The sequence below is a fragment of the Pholis gunnellus genome, assembly GCF_910591455.1.
Source record: "Pholis gunnellus genome assembly, chromosome: 19".
Classification (NCBI taxonomy): domain Eukaryota; kingdom Metazoa; phylum Chordata; class Actinopteri; order Perciformes; family Pholidae; genus Pholis; species Pholis gunnellus.
In genome coordinates, this window is record NC_136546.1 from 20,825,512 (window position 1) to 20,842,365 (window position 16,854).

A 16,854-nucleotide genomic window follows, 5' to 3' on the forward strand; every position below is an offset into this window, starting at 1 on the left:
CAAAATCATACACCGGATGTTTTTGGTAGTTATAAGAATGAAATGCTCGGACAATTTTGACAAAAAAAATCATTCCCTCAAGGTTTCCTTGCTAGCTTTGCCCTCCTGACCTCGTGTGTTTGTCTTTCGGATGTGCAGGGTTTGTACACTTTCAAAGGACCTGAACCAACAATGCTCCAATCATCATCATGTATATTGTTCCTACAAATGCCACCGCACAAAAGGTTTACAGAATACATTCAAACTTGACACTTTGTTTAATTTGACCAGCTCATTTCCAGCTTTCCTTTGTTTGAATCTTCAATAGTGTCAAAGAACAGACAGCCTTTAAAGCATCAGTTATATGAGTATTATAACAATATATCTGTTCAAACAACAACAATGTTGCCATCAGAAAGGTTTAGTACTCATGGAAACTCCTTCAGTTCTTTTACTTTTTAATTCAGGGTTAAGATTTTTTCTTTACATTAGTATGTTGAACATTTTTGAATTAGTATATTTGATTTACATAACGGCTAAATTTAAGCATTTGACCATCTTTCCAGACTATCCCTGAATATTTGATCAAAATGCCAGCTGTCCTGCTCCATCATCACAATGCTGCCGTGCATGAAGCCGGATCCAGAACCTGTACCTCCACCTCGGTGACCTGAACCCCATTAAAACACGTTCATCCTAAACTGTAAAACCCGAACACGGTGTCGCACTGACATGTTCAAGTGTCTCCTGTACTTTGTTCCACTTACTCCTTCGCTGTAAAGCTGGTTGTGTTTGATGGAGGATGGTTTGTCAATGAAGGCAGAGGAGACGCTTTGATGCCTGAGTGGATTAAAGCAAAGGTCAGCAGGTAGAACGTTAACATCCCTCTCTTCTCTCTCTCGTCTGTCACTGTAATTTCTCACATCACGAATGTTTCAGGCTCACGACGGTAGGAAATGCAGCTCAGCTTAGTTTAATCACCAGCACATGAGAAGCGTTCCTCCTGCATGTTGGCAGGCGTCCTGTATGTTTCCTGCAGATATGGAAGGAGTGTTTTTAAGACTCTGGGCTGCTTTATTTATCTTCCACCTGCAATTTCTCACTGAACACTGACGTTCTCCAGGATTTTAAGCTATGAAAACTCTGAAAATTCTTTCTTCAAATGAGCAGCAGCTGTAACTTCAGCAAACGTTGTTCTGTAGTTTACCTGAATGTGAAATGAATTGGGAGTTTCTGTCAAATAGGTCACATTTACAAGAAAAGAGGGTTGTAGCTTCCATTAAAGCAGTCACATCCTCTGTATACAGTTATAGACATTTGGGGATCTGAGGTGCAGTTTACATTCTACAATTGAAAGCATTTCGTTGTCATTATTCATTCAGGTTTTTGATGTTAAACATGACCAAAAAGTATTATTAACAGTCGGATTAATAGAGAAAATAACAAAAAAATAACAAAAAAAGGCCAATCTTCAAAATACTGCATGGATGAGAAGTCTTTAAAGTTCTGCAATTTATTCATTTATTACATTTATATGATAAATCTGCAATTCCATCCGTGCAAACTCCATCTGCTGAAGAAGCTCATGTGATACGATAGAAAGCTGTAAAACAGCTAATCAATTTCGTCAACGCTGCGCTCAGCATTTTCTTTAATCCAGTCTGCATGGCATTAAAAAACAGACTTTCAGGTATTTTATGTACATTTGGTTGAAAATAATTCCCTGTACAAACTCCAACTGACGGATAATCTATTAATAATAATTTAATAATTTAAAATGTTTATAAGTAGATATATATTTAACTTCCCAGCGTAATGTATTTGAAAGAACCTCAACATGATGAACTTTATTTCAGGACAGGATTATTACTTAACTAGCCTCTAACATCTGAATCACTGCTCAGATCCCTCATAGATCTTCAGGCTCATTAAGTCGACTCTTATCTTCTGTCACAAGGTTGAAGAAACTCAACTCCTTCTCTCACATCTCTGTCGCCTCCTCCTCCTCCTCCTATTAGCTCTTATCTGACATTTTTTTACAAATCCTTTGTACTTCTCTTTTCATCTGTTTCCTCTTTTTATTATTTATTTCTGAACATTAATACTTTCGTGCTCAAATTATCGAACTGAAAAACCCCCTCGTCGTCATTTTTTAAAATCTCTGGTGAGAGAGAAACTTGGAGGGAATAAATCCTTTCTTCTTCTCTCCTCTTCCCTTTCTGGTTCGTTCATGATGATTCTGTGATGTCTGGTACATTTTGTTAGAGTCTACTCTGCCACCTGAACTCATTTATTGTTACCTTTTTCCATTAATTAACTCCTTTCATGTCACTTTGGATAAAATGAGCAGCTTTGTGTTAAAAATAAAAACCATACCGTATCTAAAAACACAACAATAACTTTATACATGTGGATTGATGCTGGGAAAACTAAATTCTGCCACAATATTAATGTTAAATAAATATTAAATGTTACAATTATTCAGTGTTTAGCATTCAGAAATGTCTGATTATCACTGTAGAAAAGAGCATTTATTGACACTTAACCTCTCCACTAAATGTCAGAATAACACAAATAAGAGTCAAACAAAAATATTAAGAAATAAATCTAATGAAAAAATAAATATTAACATAATATAACTTGGGTCAAGTTTTAATAACAAATAAAACATCAATATCTATAAAGTATCATACTGTCAAGTAATAAACCAGCAATAAGGAGGCTGTAGGTGTTTGGTAATCAAATCAAAGGAGAAGCTGATGACAGAGACATAAACACTGCTGCTGTTAGTGATGAAGATAAAACTGACATTTAATGTGACTGTTAAATGTGGGAATAATGCCTTGAAATCATATATGTCATGTATTACATATGCGATATGAAGAACACTGTTTCCATCTAGTGGCTGTGAGATTGTTGTGCCTTCTGAATGTAATAAACAGGCGTAAAACCCTTCACCTGTGGAGGAAAACACCGCCATCTAGTGGAGATGTTCTTGTTCTGCATCATCATAAATATATATTCCCAAGCTTTTGACAGTAGAGGAAGGCGGTGTAACACTTACTGTCTTAATACATACATCATTAAACCTGTGAGCTTTGGTTGTGGAATAAACCTGGTAGCCCACACTGAAATCTGCGTGTGTGACTTCTTGCTTACCTACCTTTGTGAGGACCTAGAGGATTTAGACATAGAAACGAGGACATTCGTGAAAAGTGATGACATTTTGTCTCGTCCTCACCAGGACTGTTTAAGAGTTTCATGGTGAAGTTCAGAAGTTGGCGTAGGAAATACAATTCATCAATGAGTGTCCTCACAAGTCAACAGATAATTCTGCTCTTCTGGTAACTCTTTACTTATATTTGTTTTATTCTTTTGTATCATTATTTCCATTTATTGTACCTTAAAGTGAACTTAATAACTGACCTGATCTGCACTGGCACTGCTTAGGAAACTGTAAGGAATAAATTGGTGATGTACATATCGGTCTTGTACCTGTTTCCTTTGATGTTGACAGCTTAGCGACCTGTTAAAGGTTAGCGACCTCATGCAAACTATTGTTACAAGCTCTGCACTGTGGAGCAGCATGAGTAGTTGCAGAGAGGTAGTTTCTCCTCAAAATGTTCCACTTTTGTTGTTAAGTCCCATCTTGATTTACACTTTGTACAAAAAGTTAAGTGGAACTTCTCCTGTTTTATTGTATTATATGAATCAAAGTCTATTTAAAGTCAAAGTGAGCCAAGATGAGCACACTAATGCTTATTAAAAGCAAATATATCTGTTGTCTGGGAGGCCAAGGAACATATCGACTCAACGAAAGTCCTCACAACTATAGCAGTAAGACCACAAGACCAAAATCGTGGATGAAATTGTGACGTGAGATTTCAGACAACTCGTTAAATAAAATAAAAAGCAGACAAAAAAATGTAAAATTGTCAGAAAATGACTTTATTGGAGTTGCTGTGATTCCTAGTTTAAAAGAGACACTGCAATTTTACTGGCATAGATACCAGCCGGGGTTTTGTGTTGGCACTTTGCTTAACAAGGCAAAGACTTTCACTCTTTAGGGCCCTTTAGTTAACGTTTTAGACGTTGCTATACTTCAGTAAAGTGTTTTATTCCCTCGACCAGGCTTTAAAATACAGTCAGATTTAAATGTCCGTCCTCATCTGGTAACATTGAACTTTGAGAAAAGTGAAGAAAAAAACACTTAACCAGTTGGGATAAACTAAAGATTTGAACTTTTATGAAAGGTGCAAAGGCACAGTATGATTTCAGTTACGTACACACACACACACACACACACACACACACTATACCCAAATAACTCCACACACACACACTTTTCTAAACTTTAGCTAGCATTCTTGCCGTTCTTCTTCTTCTTTTTCTTCGGTGTTTGCTTCTTGGAGGACTCTGCATTTGAGGCGGCAGTCGTTTTAGGTGTGTTTACGGCGGCTGGAGCTGATTCTGACTTGGTTGGTGCTTCTTCTGGTCTTTGCACTGGTTCAGCCTGGACCTTCCTGACTGCCACTGGGACCACTGGTTTCACCTCTGCTGCCTTGACCAACTTGGCCTCTGCTGCTTTTGGTTTTTGCTCTGTTGGTGGGTCGATCTTGACTTTTTCAGGCTCAGATGTCGGTACTTGTTCAGCAGGTTGCTGCTGGATCTCCTCATGTAGTTTGACTGCTTGAGCCTCTTTATCCTGGACCTTTGTTGGAACTTTTACTGTGTCTGTTGGTATCATTTCAGAAGGCTTTGGATCCTCCTCAACTTTATCTGGCTGTGGGAGAACCGATTCTGCTGCCTCTGACTTGACATCTACCACCTGTTGAGGGACTGAAACCGCTTCCTCTTTGACCTGGGTTTTGTTTTTGAACTGGACAAACGCAGAGAACATCAAGTCTTCTTCGGTGTCATCATTGCCGTCTTCGTGATTGTCACTAGGTGTGGCCATTAGGGAGGCGGCAATCTCCTGCAGCTTGGCCTGCTCCTCCTTCAGACGTGTCATGCCCTCCGTTAAGACAAGGTCCTCCTTCTCGAGCTCCTGGAGCTCCTGGACCTCCACAGGTATCAGCGAGGCAGATTTGTCAATATCCTCTGGGTTGGGGGTTTCGTCGGTGCTGAAGACCTTTGCAGGGATGTTGGCGTTAGACTGGCGGACTTCCTTGATCTTTTCATAGAGGATTGCCCTCTCGCTCTGCAGGGCATGACACAACCTCTCCAGCTTCTGAATCTTCAGAACGAACAGGTCGTACTCATGGCTTTTCTCGGTTCTCTGGTGTGATGGAGAAGACGAGACGCAAAGAAAGTGAGACATTGTGAGACTACAACTTGAAGGTTAACAGCTCAGCAGTAGCATTGATATACCTCGCTGGGTTCTTTCAAGACTCGGCAAAACCTCCGAAGGGTCAACGTGAGTTTGAGAATTACAAGAAACTGTGGCAACACTGACAACGTACCTCCTCCATCATTTCAGTCAGAGCCTTGTTGCAGCTCTCGAACCTCGTCTTCCACAGACTCGACTCTTTCTCCATTTTCTTCATCTTGTCTGACATCTAAAAAGAGGAAGAGTTAAAAAAAAAAACTGGCTGCAGCGAAAACGTCCGGAAGCAAAAGCCGGACGAATGTGAGCTGCAGGAACTAGAAACATGGAACGGTTTAAGAGGAATACGTTTTACAATATTTGATTAGATTCCTAACATCCTCATTCAGTCGTCACCACCTACGTTATCCATCTCCTTCTTGAAGCGGACGTAGATTTCGTTGCTTTTGGCCAGCGTCGCCTGAAACTCGTCGAACTTCTCAGCGTAGAGGGCCAGCTGTGGACAGACGGACAGACGAGATAGTCGGACTAAAACACAGACAGACACAAGCATGATTCTCAAATCTCACTGGCTAAACATCAACCCCTCACATAATCCTACGCATTCACGGTAAACATTTCATCTTTTTTTGTTTTGTTTTAGTTTCGTTTAACTTGAACAAACAATTCTGTATTAATTCAGTTAACTCAGTCACACACTATATAACAGGGAGACCTTAGTTAAATGTTTTATCCACAATTGAGACTGACAGTTAACAAGACCACAATATGTGTAGGCATTAACCAGCTCATCATAATGTTACTTTAGTGGAATTAAAACAGCAGCACTCCTTTATTCACTTGTAATAAAGATTAATGTGGTTGTTTTCAAAGCCTCGCTGTTCAAAAATAAACACCTGTCAAAGAGATAAATACATTTATGTGCCTTTACTGTGCTAACGTTCAGGAACAATGTATGTTTAAAGAACCAAAACGGGATTTATGCGCTAAATTTTGGTGGAACATGAAGTTTTGGATAATGTGCTTCTAAGTGATGAATTACAACTTGCATCAGTCATTAACTATGAGCCTTACACACTGCTGGAGGCCATTAATCATTCACACTGTCAGTGTTAAACATTCAGGAGTCCAACATAATATTCACTTAAAACTCATCGGTTGGAAGTGAATATTACAAAATGAAGATTTGCTGCTTGACGGTTTGTAACATTCAGTCTTAATACGAGATGATGCTGACGCGTTGTTTGAACTGAGCTGCAGCTTAAACACTTCTCTGCTCATTCAGAACTCTTTTGACTTTTACAGGCTGTAAAAAACAGCTTGCAAGTCAAAATGGAAGTCAGTCAGATTTCTGAAAGCTTAAATTACTGAGCAGGTGGGAAACATACGACTGAAATGTTCTTGTTCTTGTTTCTTTCAGATCTCAAGTCAAACGTTTTTTGAGGCTCCAGGTCTAGAACGAACCCTGAGATTCTGAGTTTCTTGTTCTTTTCATATGAATTTAAGAGTTGAGAGCTGAGTTTTTGTCTTTTGAGCATTTGGATGTTTTTTCCCCTGAACAGCAGAACATACGAGTACTTCGTACGTAGAGAGGGATAACGAGTTTCAGAAAAGTGAAACCACCTTTTTGCAATTCAACATTTATACATGTTGGGTTCTTTAAAGGTTAATTCTAAATGTATATCTTTAGATTGCACTTTGCAACTGTGTTTAGAACTTTACAGAAAATGTATAAAATATGAAAATAAATAATAATTAACTGAACTCTTGAAATATGGAAAAAGAAAAATGCAATAATATGAAAAGGTTCCTCTGTCTGCAGAGGATCAGAGGGCCTCCGCTGTGCTTCATGAGCTCAGTGCTGCTAACGTTCCGGCCCTCAGTCTGAAGGACGGATCTCGTGCCTGCTGCTGATCACCAGGTGTGTGCAGCCTGTCAGTGAATATTCACCTGTGCCTGCATCACAGTCCCCTGTTCTGTGAGTGCCTTAGTCTGCAGTTTCCACTCAGCAGCCTGAACCAGTAACTGGTTAGAAGAGAACAGACGGAGACGCATTACAGACGTGTCTTTACCTTCTTCTTCATGGTCAGCTCCAGCTCCTTCATAGCGAAGCATTTCTTTGTTTTGTCAATAGCCTCCCTAAGCAACTACGGCGACAGAGACAATACACAGTCAATCTAGGAATAGTGTTTAACAAGGATACAAATGATCATTATTATTATTATTATTATTATTATTATTATTATGGAAGGTAATTCACTTTAAAGTCACGGCTCTAATTCTTACAAGACTCACAATTAAGAAAATATAATGAGGAAAAAAATGAAGACAACAAATATCAAATAACAGAAACAGCAGAGAAATAAAACATGATAATGTAAATTAATTTAAATAATAATTCATAATGATGATAGTAATCTATGAGAATAGTGTTGAACCATTACTGCGACATTCATGCAGTAATGAAACAAAAGGTCAGTTTGTAAAAAACTGATCCAAGAATCACTATAATAATAATTATGGAAGCCCGTTCCTGCAGCAAAAAAAAAGGAAAGAAATCCACCCAAAAAAAAGATCATGATGTTTTTTTGTTTTGTGGGGAAAAAGTGAAAAAATAAAAAAATAGAGATTAGAAGTTAGCTTCAACAACATGCAATTCTACACAAGGTAACTATTACTGGTGACTTTGGTAAATGTTAGATGTTAATATGTAGAATTGCATGTCGTTTTCATGGAAAGACTGGCGAGGGGATGAAGGGGCCTGTGAGGAGATCATCACTGAAGCGCATGCGCACTTCTAATCTCTTTTGCTAGCAAAAAAAAAAAACATAATCTTTATTTTTTTTTTTTACTTTTTTCCGGCTACAAAAAAAACAATCTTTTTTTTTCTTTTCTTGGTGGATATATATATTATTCATTTTTTGGGTGGATATTTTATTTATTTATTTTTTTTGGTGGATATTTAAATTTTTTTTGCTGGCGGGAATGGGCTACCATAAATAATAGATATGATTATGATTATGATTAAATAATAACACAAGTTTAAAATAACCGTTGGCCTAATAGAAATGAGGTGCTGTGCATTTACACACGGCTTCATGAATATAAAATGATTTGTATGTCCTTTTAAAAAAGGTGTGGTACTTATTTACTTATTATTAATTGTGACGGGACGTCTGTGTCTATGTCTACTCACATATTCCTTCTCCCGCTTGTGTTTCTCCTCGGCTTCGGTCAGCAGAGCGTGAGCCTGCTTCAGTTTGGCTTCGGTCAGTTTGTGCTGCAGGTCGCGATGCTTGTTGATCTTCTCCAAACCCTGCAGAGAGACGAAGAGCGTCTTTAATGAAGAGTCACGCTCTCTTTATCGATCGATCTGTCGGCAATGTTCTCAGTGAATCCACCGATTGTTGTCATTTAAATATCAGGAAATAGAACAAGTTACTCCTCACAATTCCCTCATATTTAAACTACTTGTTTTGTTCAATCAAAATGATATTTTTTATGATTATTACTTACATCTTCGATCAACTAGTAAATGAAGTGACGTGTCCTTTCAGCTGCATTTACACTTCCAGAGGTTTGTTTATGAGTAAATGTCGATGAAGTGCTTCTATATGTACTCTAGTTAATGTGAGTGTTGTAAATGCAGTATTGACTATATTCATTATAGTTCTAATAAGGTGGACTTATAAGATTATTTATGTGTTTTGTAATAAGATAACAATACATAACTTGTTTTATCTTGATATTAAAAAGTGTTAAACCAATCACAGAACATTATTCAGTCATAATGAACAGCTCCTCTTCCTATAACATGTTTATAAGTGAACAGTGGAAACCCACACATGTCTCTTTATTCACGGCCTTAATCAAGATGGACGAAGACGTTTGACCTCTCACCTCCTCCCTCATCTCGCACTGGTTCATGAGGCCCTCCAGTTTGTCTGTCAGGTTGCTGTTCTCGTTGCACAGCTTGTCGTTTCGGGTGCTGTGCTGCTCGATCTGAGCCTGGATCTCCGTCAGCATCATCTGGAAGTGGGTGGTGATCTCCGTCCTCTTCTCCTCGTCCTCCCTGCAGCGCTGAAGGGTCTCCGCCTGGATGGGGGGGGTCAGAGAGAGAGAGGTCTTTTTTTGTTTGAACTGCTACCCTCAGACATGGTTGTTGTGTGGTTTCCTCGGCTACACACCCTCAGGACGTCGTAGTGTCCCTGCAGCTCTCTGCACAGAGCCTCCAGTTTGCCGCGAGCGGCGGCGCTGCTGCGACTCTCCTCCTGCTGCTGCTGCCGCTCATCCAGCAGGACGGACAACTTCTTCTGCAGGACGCACAGCTTCCTCTCATCGGCACGCCGCAGGGCTGTCTGCACACACACACACACACACACAAAGGCTTGCTGTAATTGCAGGACAACTACTACTTGGGTTGAAAGAATGATGTCTGAACTTGAGCGCTCAGGGTTCTGCGTGAGTTGTTTAACAAGACTCTTCATATCTGAAACTCACCAGTTCAGCATGTTTCCTGACCACACTCTCCAGCTTCTTCTCTGGAGAGGAGAGCTTGTTCAGACTCTTCATGATGAGACAGACCTCTGCAGAGACAAAGACGGCACGTTGACGTTTGATGCGTTTAAGCTCTAACTCGGTTTGATGCTTTTTGAAGTTGCTGTTGAAACTGGTCCGTCCATAAGGCGACTAGATCACTGCTTGTATCACTTTGTATATTTGACTAAAAGTTACTCATTTTTCCTGCGTTTTCCTGCAGCAACGCGTTGATTTCTGCTCGTTACATGAACAGTCTTTTCAAAATAAACTTCAGTCTTTGCAGGAAACAAACATTTTAGTTATGTTTAGAAAAAGGTCGTTGTTTGGGTTAAAATAACAGAAGTTCCGTGATCAATAAATCAACGTGTCCTCCTGGAGGAGGAAGTGCGTCTCTGTACGTCTGTGTTCATGATTACGTAGATTACAGACGAACTGTTGCGTTACTCTTCGTAGCTACGAACGCTGGATGAGACCAGCCTGCATGGAGAGAGATGAACTATCTACCGGTTCACCTCTTTAACATTTCACTGGTTACTTTATCTGAGCCGTCAACAATAACTAGCTGTTTGTATTATTATTGAGACAAAAATGATTCATTATTGTAAAAGCCACTTCTTTTTGTGTCAATAATGGTTCATACAACTTCAGAAATATACCTCCTCCCGGCGTCGCATTCCTGTAAGTGTTCATGTGTTCGTGTGTTCATGTGTTCGTGTGTTCATGTGTTCATATATTCATGTGTTCATGTGTTCATGTGTTCGTGTGTTCATGTGTTCATATATTCATGTGTTCATGTGTGCATATGTTCATGTGTTCATGTGTTCATGTGTTCCACGGTCAGTTATTGCTGTTCGATAAGTCGTGAAATGTTTCTGCCATTTGTAAATCTTAGACGTTCTGTGTTTATTTAAATGACTGTAACTTGTTATCAAAGTGTAAAATATTCTATTTTCTAAAACACAACACAATTAATAAAAGACTGCATCCAGCAGCATTATGGGAAATGTAGGCTGTAGACCCATATTAGAGGGTAAAAGTCATTGCTGCATCTTTTTTTTAACCCTTTTAACCGTAATGGTAGCAAGTCATTCTGCCTCACCGGTCTCCATGGCCACCGGGATGTCGTCTCTCGGGTCCTTCGTCATCTTCTCCGTCTCGGCCTCCATCAGACTCTGTTCACAACAATGACAAACATCCACACTCGTCACCAGATGAGCTCACAAGTTGTTCTCCGTGTGCTTCACGTCTCTCGACTCGCCTGTTTGTCCAGGAGCTCGGCTGCAGAGCCGTGGGCGCTGATGATGTCCTCCAGCCGTCTCTTGAACTCCTCCATGGGGTCGGAGGAAGAGGAGGCTTCAGTGTTCTCAGCTTTTCCGTCGGGCTTAGGAGGCGCCAACACCTCGGCTGCTTTCACAGACGTCTCCATCCTCAGTGTTCTGGGAATATTTTTAAAGAGTCATTCGTCCAACGTATGATATACCGAGAGAAGTTACTCCTCATTGTTTGAGGCCAAACATCTCAATATCTTCTTAGTTAGGTTCAGGAAAACATGGTGAGATACTTTGTTAGTTTGTTGAACGCTGGATGAGACCAGCTTGTGTCAGCACATACAGAATTTCATAGACAATTTCATGCTTCAGCGGGTCAAAAGAAACAGACTTTGCATGTATTGCATTGGTTGTATTGATTGAAACAGACACATATTTTCCAGCATTCAGTGACATGAAACTAATTCTGTGTTATCTCATGCAAAAAATATCTGTCAGCTAAATCCACATATTAATCTTTTTCCTCATCGTCGTAGAGCGGAGGGTTTGATGTGACAGATCTCAGCCGTCTGTCAGGTTATTACTGGAGCGCGGATTTCAAAGTCGGAAGATAATAAGCCTCTGAACTCCGGCAGCGCCTCTCGCCTCCCAACAGCTGCTCTGATTTAATGCTCTCAGCTTCTGTGGGTCAACATGAGCTCCGTCATGTTCAAACTACCAATCAGAGTCGGGTATTTATCGGCTACTGTGATGTGAGTCCAGACAGAGCTTCGACTCTTAAAGGTTTTACCTGCGTCTGTTTGCGCCTCATGATACAAAACAACATCAGAAACACTGAAGCTTCGAGGCGTGGCTAACGAGTCCCGCCCTGCTGTGCTGTGATTGGCTGGTAATGGCTAGTATTGCTGACGATATCAAGGTGCGTTCCTATACGCTGAAGAGCATGGAGAAGAGTCCTTGGTGTGGAGGAAGTTGTTAAAATTCACTCATTTAGCGGCTGGCTAGTTAGCTAGTTAGCTTACTAATTCCACCATGCTTTCATGCTGCACTGGTTACAGATATTGAGATTCACAAGGGAGAAGTTTGTGTGTCCAACAGTTCATGAAGGCAACAACCTACCAACCAGCCAATCAGAGCACAGTGGTACCAGCCAATCAGAGCACAGTGGTACCAGCCAATCAGAGCATAGTAGGGTGGGAACAGGCAAAGAAGACACTCCTGGGAAAATGTAACGCATTGCTAACGAGGCAATTTAATCTTGTTTATCATGTCTGTGTGTGTGTGTGTGTGTGTGTATTACTCGTGTTGTGGGGACATGAATCTGTTACACAGTCACACTGTGGGGACTCGCCTTCTTTCTGGGGACAAAATGCTCGTTTCAACAACATCAATCATTATGTTTAAGAGTGAGGACTTGGTTTAAGGATACATTAAGGTTTAGGTCTAGATTAAGTTATGGTTGATGTAAAATTAAGGTTTAGGTCTAGATTAAGTTAAAGTCTAAATCAGGGTTAGGATTAGCAAGTAGAGGTGTGGTTAGTGATGGAAACACAACTGTGTGTGTGTGTGTGTGTGTGTTCAGTGGCTGTTTGTCCTGACGTCTCTGTCACAACATGACGGCTGCCACCGTTATTGTATCTGGTCAGTTAAAATTAGCCGTCTGAGCCAGTCCCCACTTTGTCTCTCACACACACACACACACTTACGCACACACGCAGCTACACAAACACACACAAACTCTGAACACACCTGCTATAGTCTCATCTATTCTGAGAGCGTCCAAATAAGGACACACATGCTACACACACACACACACACACACTATAGGAAACATTTGGACTCTGTGTGTTTTTGTAACTCTAGTCTGTTTACCTGCTTCTGTCATACTACCCCCCCCCCCCCCAAAGACAAATTAGACCCCACCCACCAAGTTACAACCAATCACAGTCCCTCCCTGAATGTCAAACAACTACCTGGTGAATATCATCTACAAATGTGTGTTCAAACCTTAAATCAAAACCAACGGGAGGTGGACAAAATAATAGAAATACCACAATAAAAGCTTATAAAGACGGATAACAAAGTGAGTCATATTAAGCTAAAAGCTAAAAGCTAATGAGAAGATGAATGTGCTTAAAAGAGGTTTTATGTTGTTTCAGGTAAAACTCTTTTCTCCTTGTTTGAAACACAAGAGATTGAAATGAGCTTTTTATGTAAATGTTTTCTTCTTTATGTCAGATTGATGAAATACTTTAGCTTCCAAAGCAGCAACAAGAGTTAATATTATACAAAATATCAATGAAGTGTAGTCAAGATGAGCAGAAATAGCTTAAACGTGCAGAAGAAGGTGAAATCAGGAAAAAACAACAAACTGTTTAAATGAATGTAACTACCGACAGCACAACGGAGGCCGAACGGTCACGAAATCTTGAAGCAACAAAGAGAACCGTCTGAAGCAATAACTGACACTTAACATTGAACTACATGTCTCAGAAATAAAACAGCTCAAACGTCTTTAGAACAGTTTTAGTGTCATGGACGAATCAGCTTCCTGCCACATTAAGAGAAAACAGCCTCTAAATGCATTAAATGTACATTAATCATCATCCTGCTGATAGAACATCACAGTCTGACTGAAAGCCTTGAAAAGCTGAAGTGAAGAACAAATGATTTCACTGTGACTTTGCAGGATATTTACAGACCGTGACAAAGCAACTCATGGTGCCGTGGCAGCCATCATGGACGTCCTCCATGTGTTTAGTGTTCGTGCATTACATCATAATTATTATACAGTATTAATAGAGCCGCATTTAAGTGTCACCAAACCAACAAACGGCTCATTTTAATGACTTAAAAGGAATAAAAAACTTTTTTTTTTGTTCCAAACTAACAAAGAAGCAAACGATGACGCTTGTTCTGTTGAATCTCAGCGACATGAATGAAAAACACAAACACACTCTTCACTGGAACAAGAGATTTCTAAAGAGGAAGAGAAAAGACGAGACTCTTACCGGGATCAGTGGAGCGAAGGAGAGGAGGTGAGGAAGAGACACCGAGAGGCAGAGGAAGGAGAGACGAGGAGGAGGAGGAGGAGGAGGAGGAGGAGGAGGGCTCGACGACAGCTGACCCCCAAAATAACCTGAGAGGCTCAGCTCACTCTGAGGACACAAGGGTGTGTGTGTGAGTGAGTGTGTGTGTGTGAGAGAGTGTGTGAGTGTGTGTGAGTGTGTGAGAGTGTGTGAGTATGTGTGTGTGTGTGCGTGAGTATGTGTGTGTGTGAGTGTGTGTGTGAGTGTGAGTGTGAGTGTGTGTGTGTGTGTGTGCATGTGCGTGTGTGTGTGAGTGTGTGTGTGTGTGAGTGTGTGAGTATGTGTGTGTGTGCGTGTGTGTGTGTGCATGTGTGTGTGTGTGCGTGTGTGTGTGAGTATGTGTGTGTGTGTGTGTGTGTGTGTGTGTGTCCTGACAGCAGACGGGCTTTGCTTCTGGAAGCTTCCTGACGAACATGTAACATGTTTTTAACGCTCACAGTAAGAACAGGATGGAACATGAATCTGAACGTCTCTGCTGTTATACTTTAGTTTTCATCACTTCTGTTGAGCTAACAAACGGAAATAAAGTCAATAAAACTAAGCTAAGCTAAAAGAAACCAAACTTAACTTAACCTAACTTAACTGGCGGGTCCAGGTTGGAGGGTCGAGGGTGGCGGGTGGAGGTTGGAGGGCCGAGGGTGGAGGGTGCAGGGTGGAGGGTGACGGGTGGTGGTTGGAGGGTGGAGGGTGACGGGTGGAGGGTGGCAGTTGGAGGGTCGAGGGTGGAGGGTCGAGGGTGGCGGTTGGAGGGTGGAGGGTGGAGGTTGGAGGTTGGAGGTTGGAGGGTGGCGGGTGGAGGTTGGAGGGTGGAGGGTGGAGGGTGACGGGTGGAGGGTGGCGGTTGGAGGGTGGCAGTTGGAGGGTCGAGGGTGGAGGGTCGAGGGTGGCGGTTGGAGGGTGGAGGTTGGAGGGTGGAGGGTGCAGGTTGGAGGGTGGCGGGTGGAGGTTGGAGGTTGGAGGGTGGCGGGTGGAGGTTGGAGGGTGGCGGTTGGAGGGTCGAGGGTGGAGGGTCGAGGGTGGCGGTTGGAGGGTGGAGGTTGGAGGGTCGAGGGTGGCGGTTGGAGGGTGGAGGGTCGAGGGTGGAGGGTGGAGGGTGCAGGTTGGAGGGTCGAGGGTGGAGGGTCGAGGTTGGAGAGCTGAGGGTGGCGGGTGGAGGTTGGAGGGTGACGGCCGCCCGAGACTACGTCTGCATCGAGACGCATTAGTAAGTCCTCCTCCAGTAATTAGTCCTGACCGCTGCATTCAAAAGCCAGAAAGAACAGAAGCTAAGGTCTGACTCACAGACTGTGATCTGATCAGACCCACCAGACTGAACACTTCATATTAAGGGAATATTATGGGATATGTGCTAATGGGGGCCTGAAGACGGAAAGATCTCAACATGAACAGACATTCCTGGTCCCAGGAGGACGTAAGGATCGACTCCAGCGACCCTGAACAGGGTGAAAGATAATAGATTGACATTGACACACATTGAGGTATTTATTGTTGCACATTGTACGTTTATGTTGTGAACATTTGCACGTTCTTTAATCAATTCAGCTCATTCCATCCTCTTCATTTAAACACTCCACTTCAGAATATCTATATTTGACATATTTGAATGGACTCTAGACTCTGTTCTTTACTCTCTTTGTTCATGTTGGTATTTCTGCACCAACAAGGTAAATATCTGGTTTATGAAAACAGTTTTACTAATATATGATATATATATATAATATATAATTATATACTAATATATGATAATAATATAATAACAGAAAAGATTATCATCAGTGGCGATCATGAAGTGTGTTCTGTTGGTGACCAGATGGTGGCAGCAGTGAGCCGTCTGTGTGTGTGTGTGTGTGTGTGTGTGTGTGTGTGTGTGTGTGTGTGCAGCCTCATAAAACAGGTGAAGCCGTGCTGAATGATCTGAGACTTGACAGTAATATTAAAAAGAATCATTTCCTGGCGAGTCACATTGGAGACAACTTTGCTTCTCAGATGAAAAGTCCAATAACGCCACACACACACACACACACACACACACACACACACACACACACACACACACACACACACACACACACACACACACACACACACAGAGCCATAACATCAGAATGAACCATGAGACAAATCACCTCTTGGAGAGAAAGACACAACGGAGACACAACCAGGCGTCTGGTTTTACTCTGAAGGGTTGACAGGAAGCAGTTGTTGTGACTTCCTGGACTAAGGGAGCCCGAGGGACATGTTGGGATCAACCCATCAGCACCACGAGGACTCTTCATTCTGTTCTCTCTCCTTTCTTTTTTCCTCCTTTTCTGTTCCCCGCTGTCTTCGGCCCTTCCTTCCTCTCCTTCCTCTCCTTCCTTCCTTCCTCTCCTTCCTCTCCTTCCTTTCCCTCTTTTTGTTCACTCTCTCATATTTCCTCTCTTTCTTTCTTCCTTCTGTCCTTCCTCCCCCCCCTCCTGTCCCCTCTCTTCCTTCTTTCCCTTCCTTCCTTCCTTCCTTTCATCCCTCCTTTCGACTGCATCTTTCTTTTCTTTCCATACATTCCTCTTTTCATCCCCATATGTCACAAACGGTCTCTCTTCCTTTACGTCTTTCTTCCTCTGCCCTCTGTCGTCTTCTGGTCCTCTGACAGAAACCTCGTCCTCCTCTTCCT

General features: G+C 41.6%; 1 protein-coding gene across 2 annotated transcripts; it reads right to left on the minus strand.

The window, feature by feature from the left end:
• Positions 1 to 3,906: 3,906 nt before the first annotated feature.
• Positions 3,907 to 14,243, minus strand: LOC306711272 (beta-taxilin-like). 2 transcript variants are annotated; one of them, XM_079180136.1, is made up of 11 exons: positions 14,124 to 14,243; positions 11,103 to 11,280; positions 10,944 to 11,016; positions 9,806 to 9,891; positions 9,493 to 9,663; positions 9,206 to 9,400; positions 8,502 to 8,621; positions 7,256 to 7,330; positions 5,709 to 5,801; positions 5,442 to 5,537; positions 3,907 to 5,257 (listed from the first exon to the last, which is right to left on the minus strand). In XM_079180136.1, the coding sequence occupies exons 2-11, from the start codon at positions 11,268 to 11,270 to the stop codon at positions 4,334 to 4,336; spliced, it is 2,001 nt and encodes a 666-aa protein (XP_079036262.1). In that variant the 5' UTR covers positions 11,271 to 11,280; positions 14,124 to 14,243; the 3' UTR covers positions 3,907 to 4,333. The 2 variants fall into 2 exon arrangements, with proteins under 2 accessions (XP_079036262.1, XP_079036261.1); XM_079180135.1 differs by lacking the exon at positions 7,256 to 7,330 and adding an exon at positions 7,378 to 7,452.
• Between the last annotated feature and the right edge of the window lie 2,611 nt (positions 14,244 to 16,854).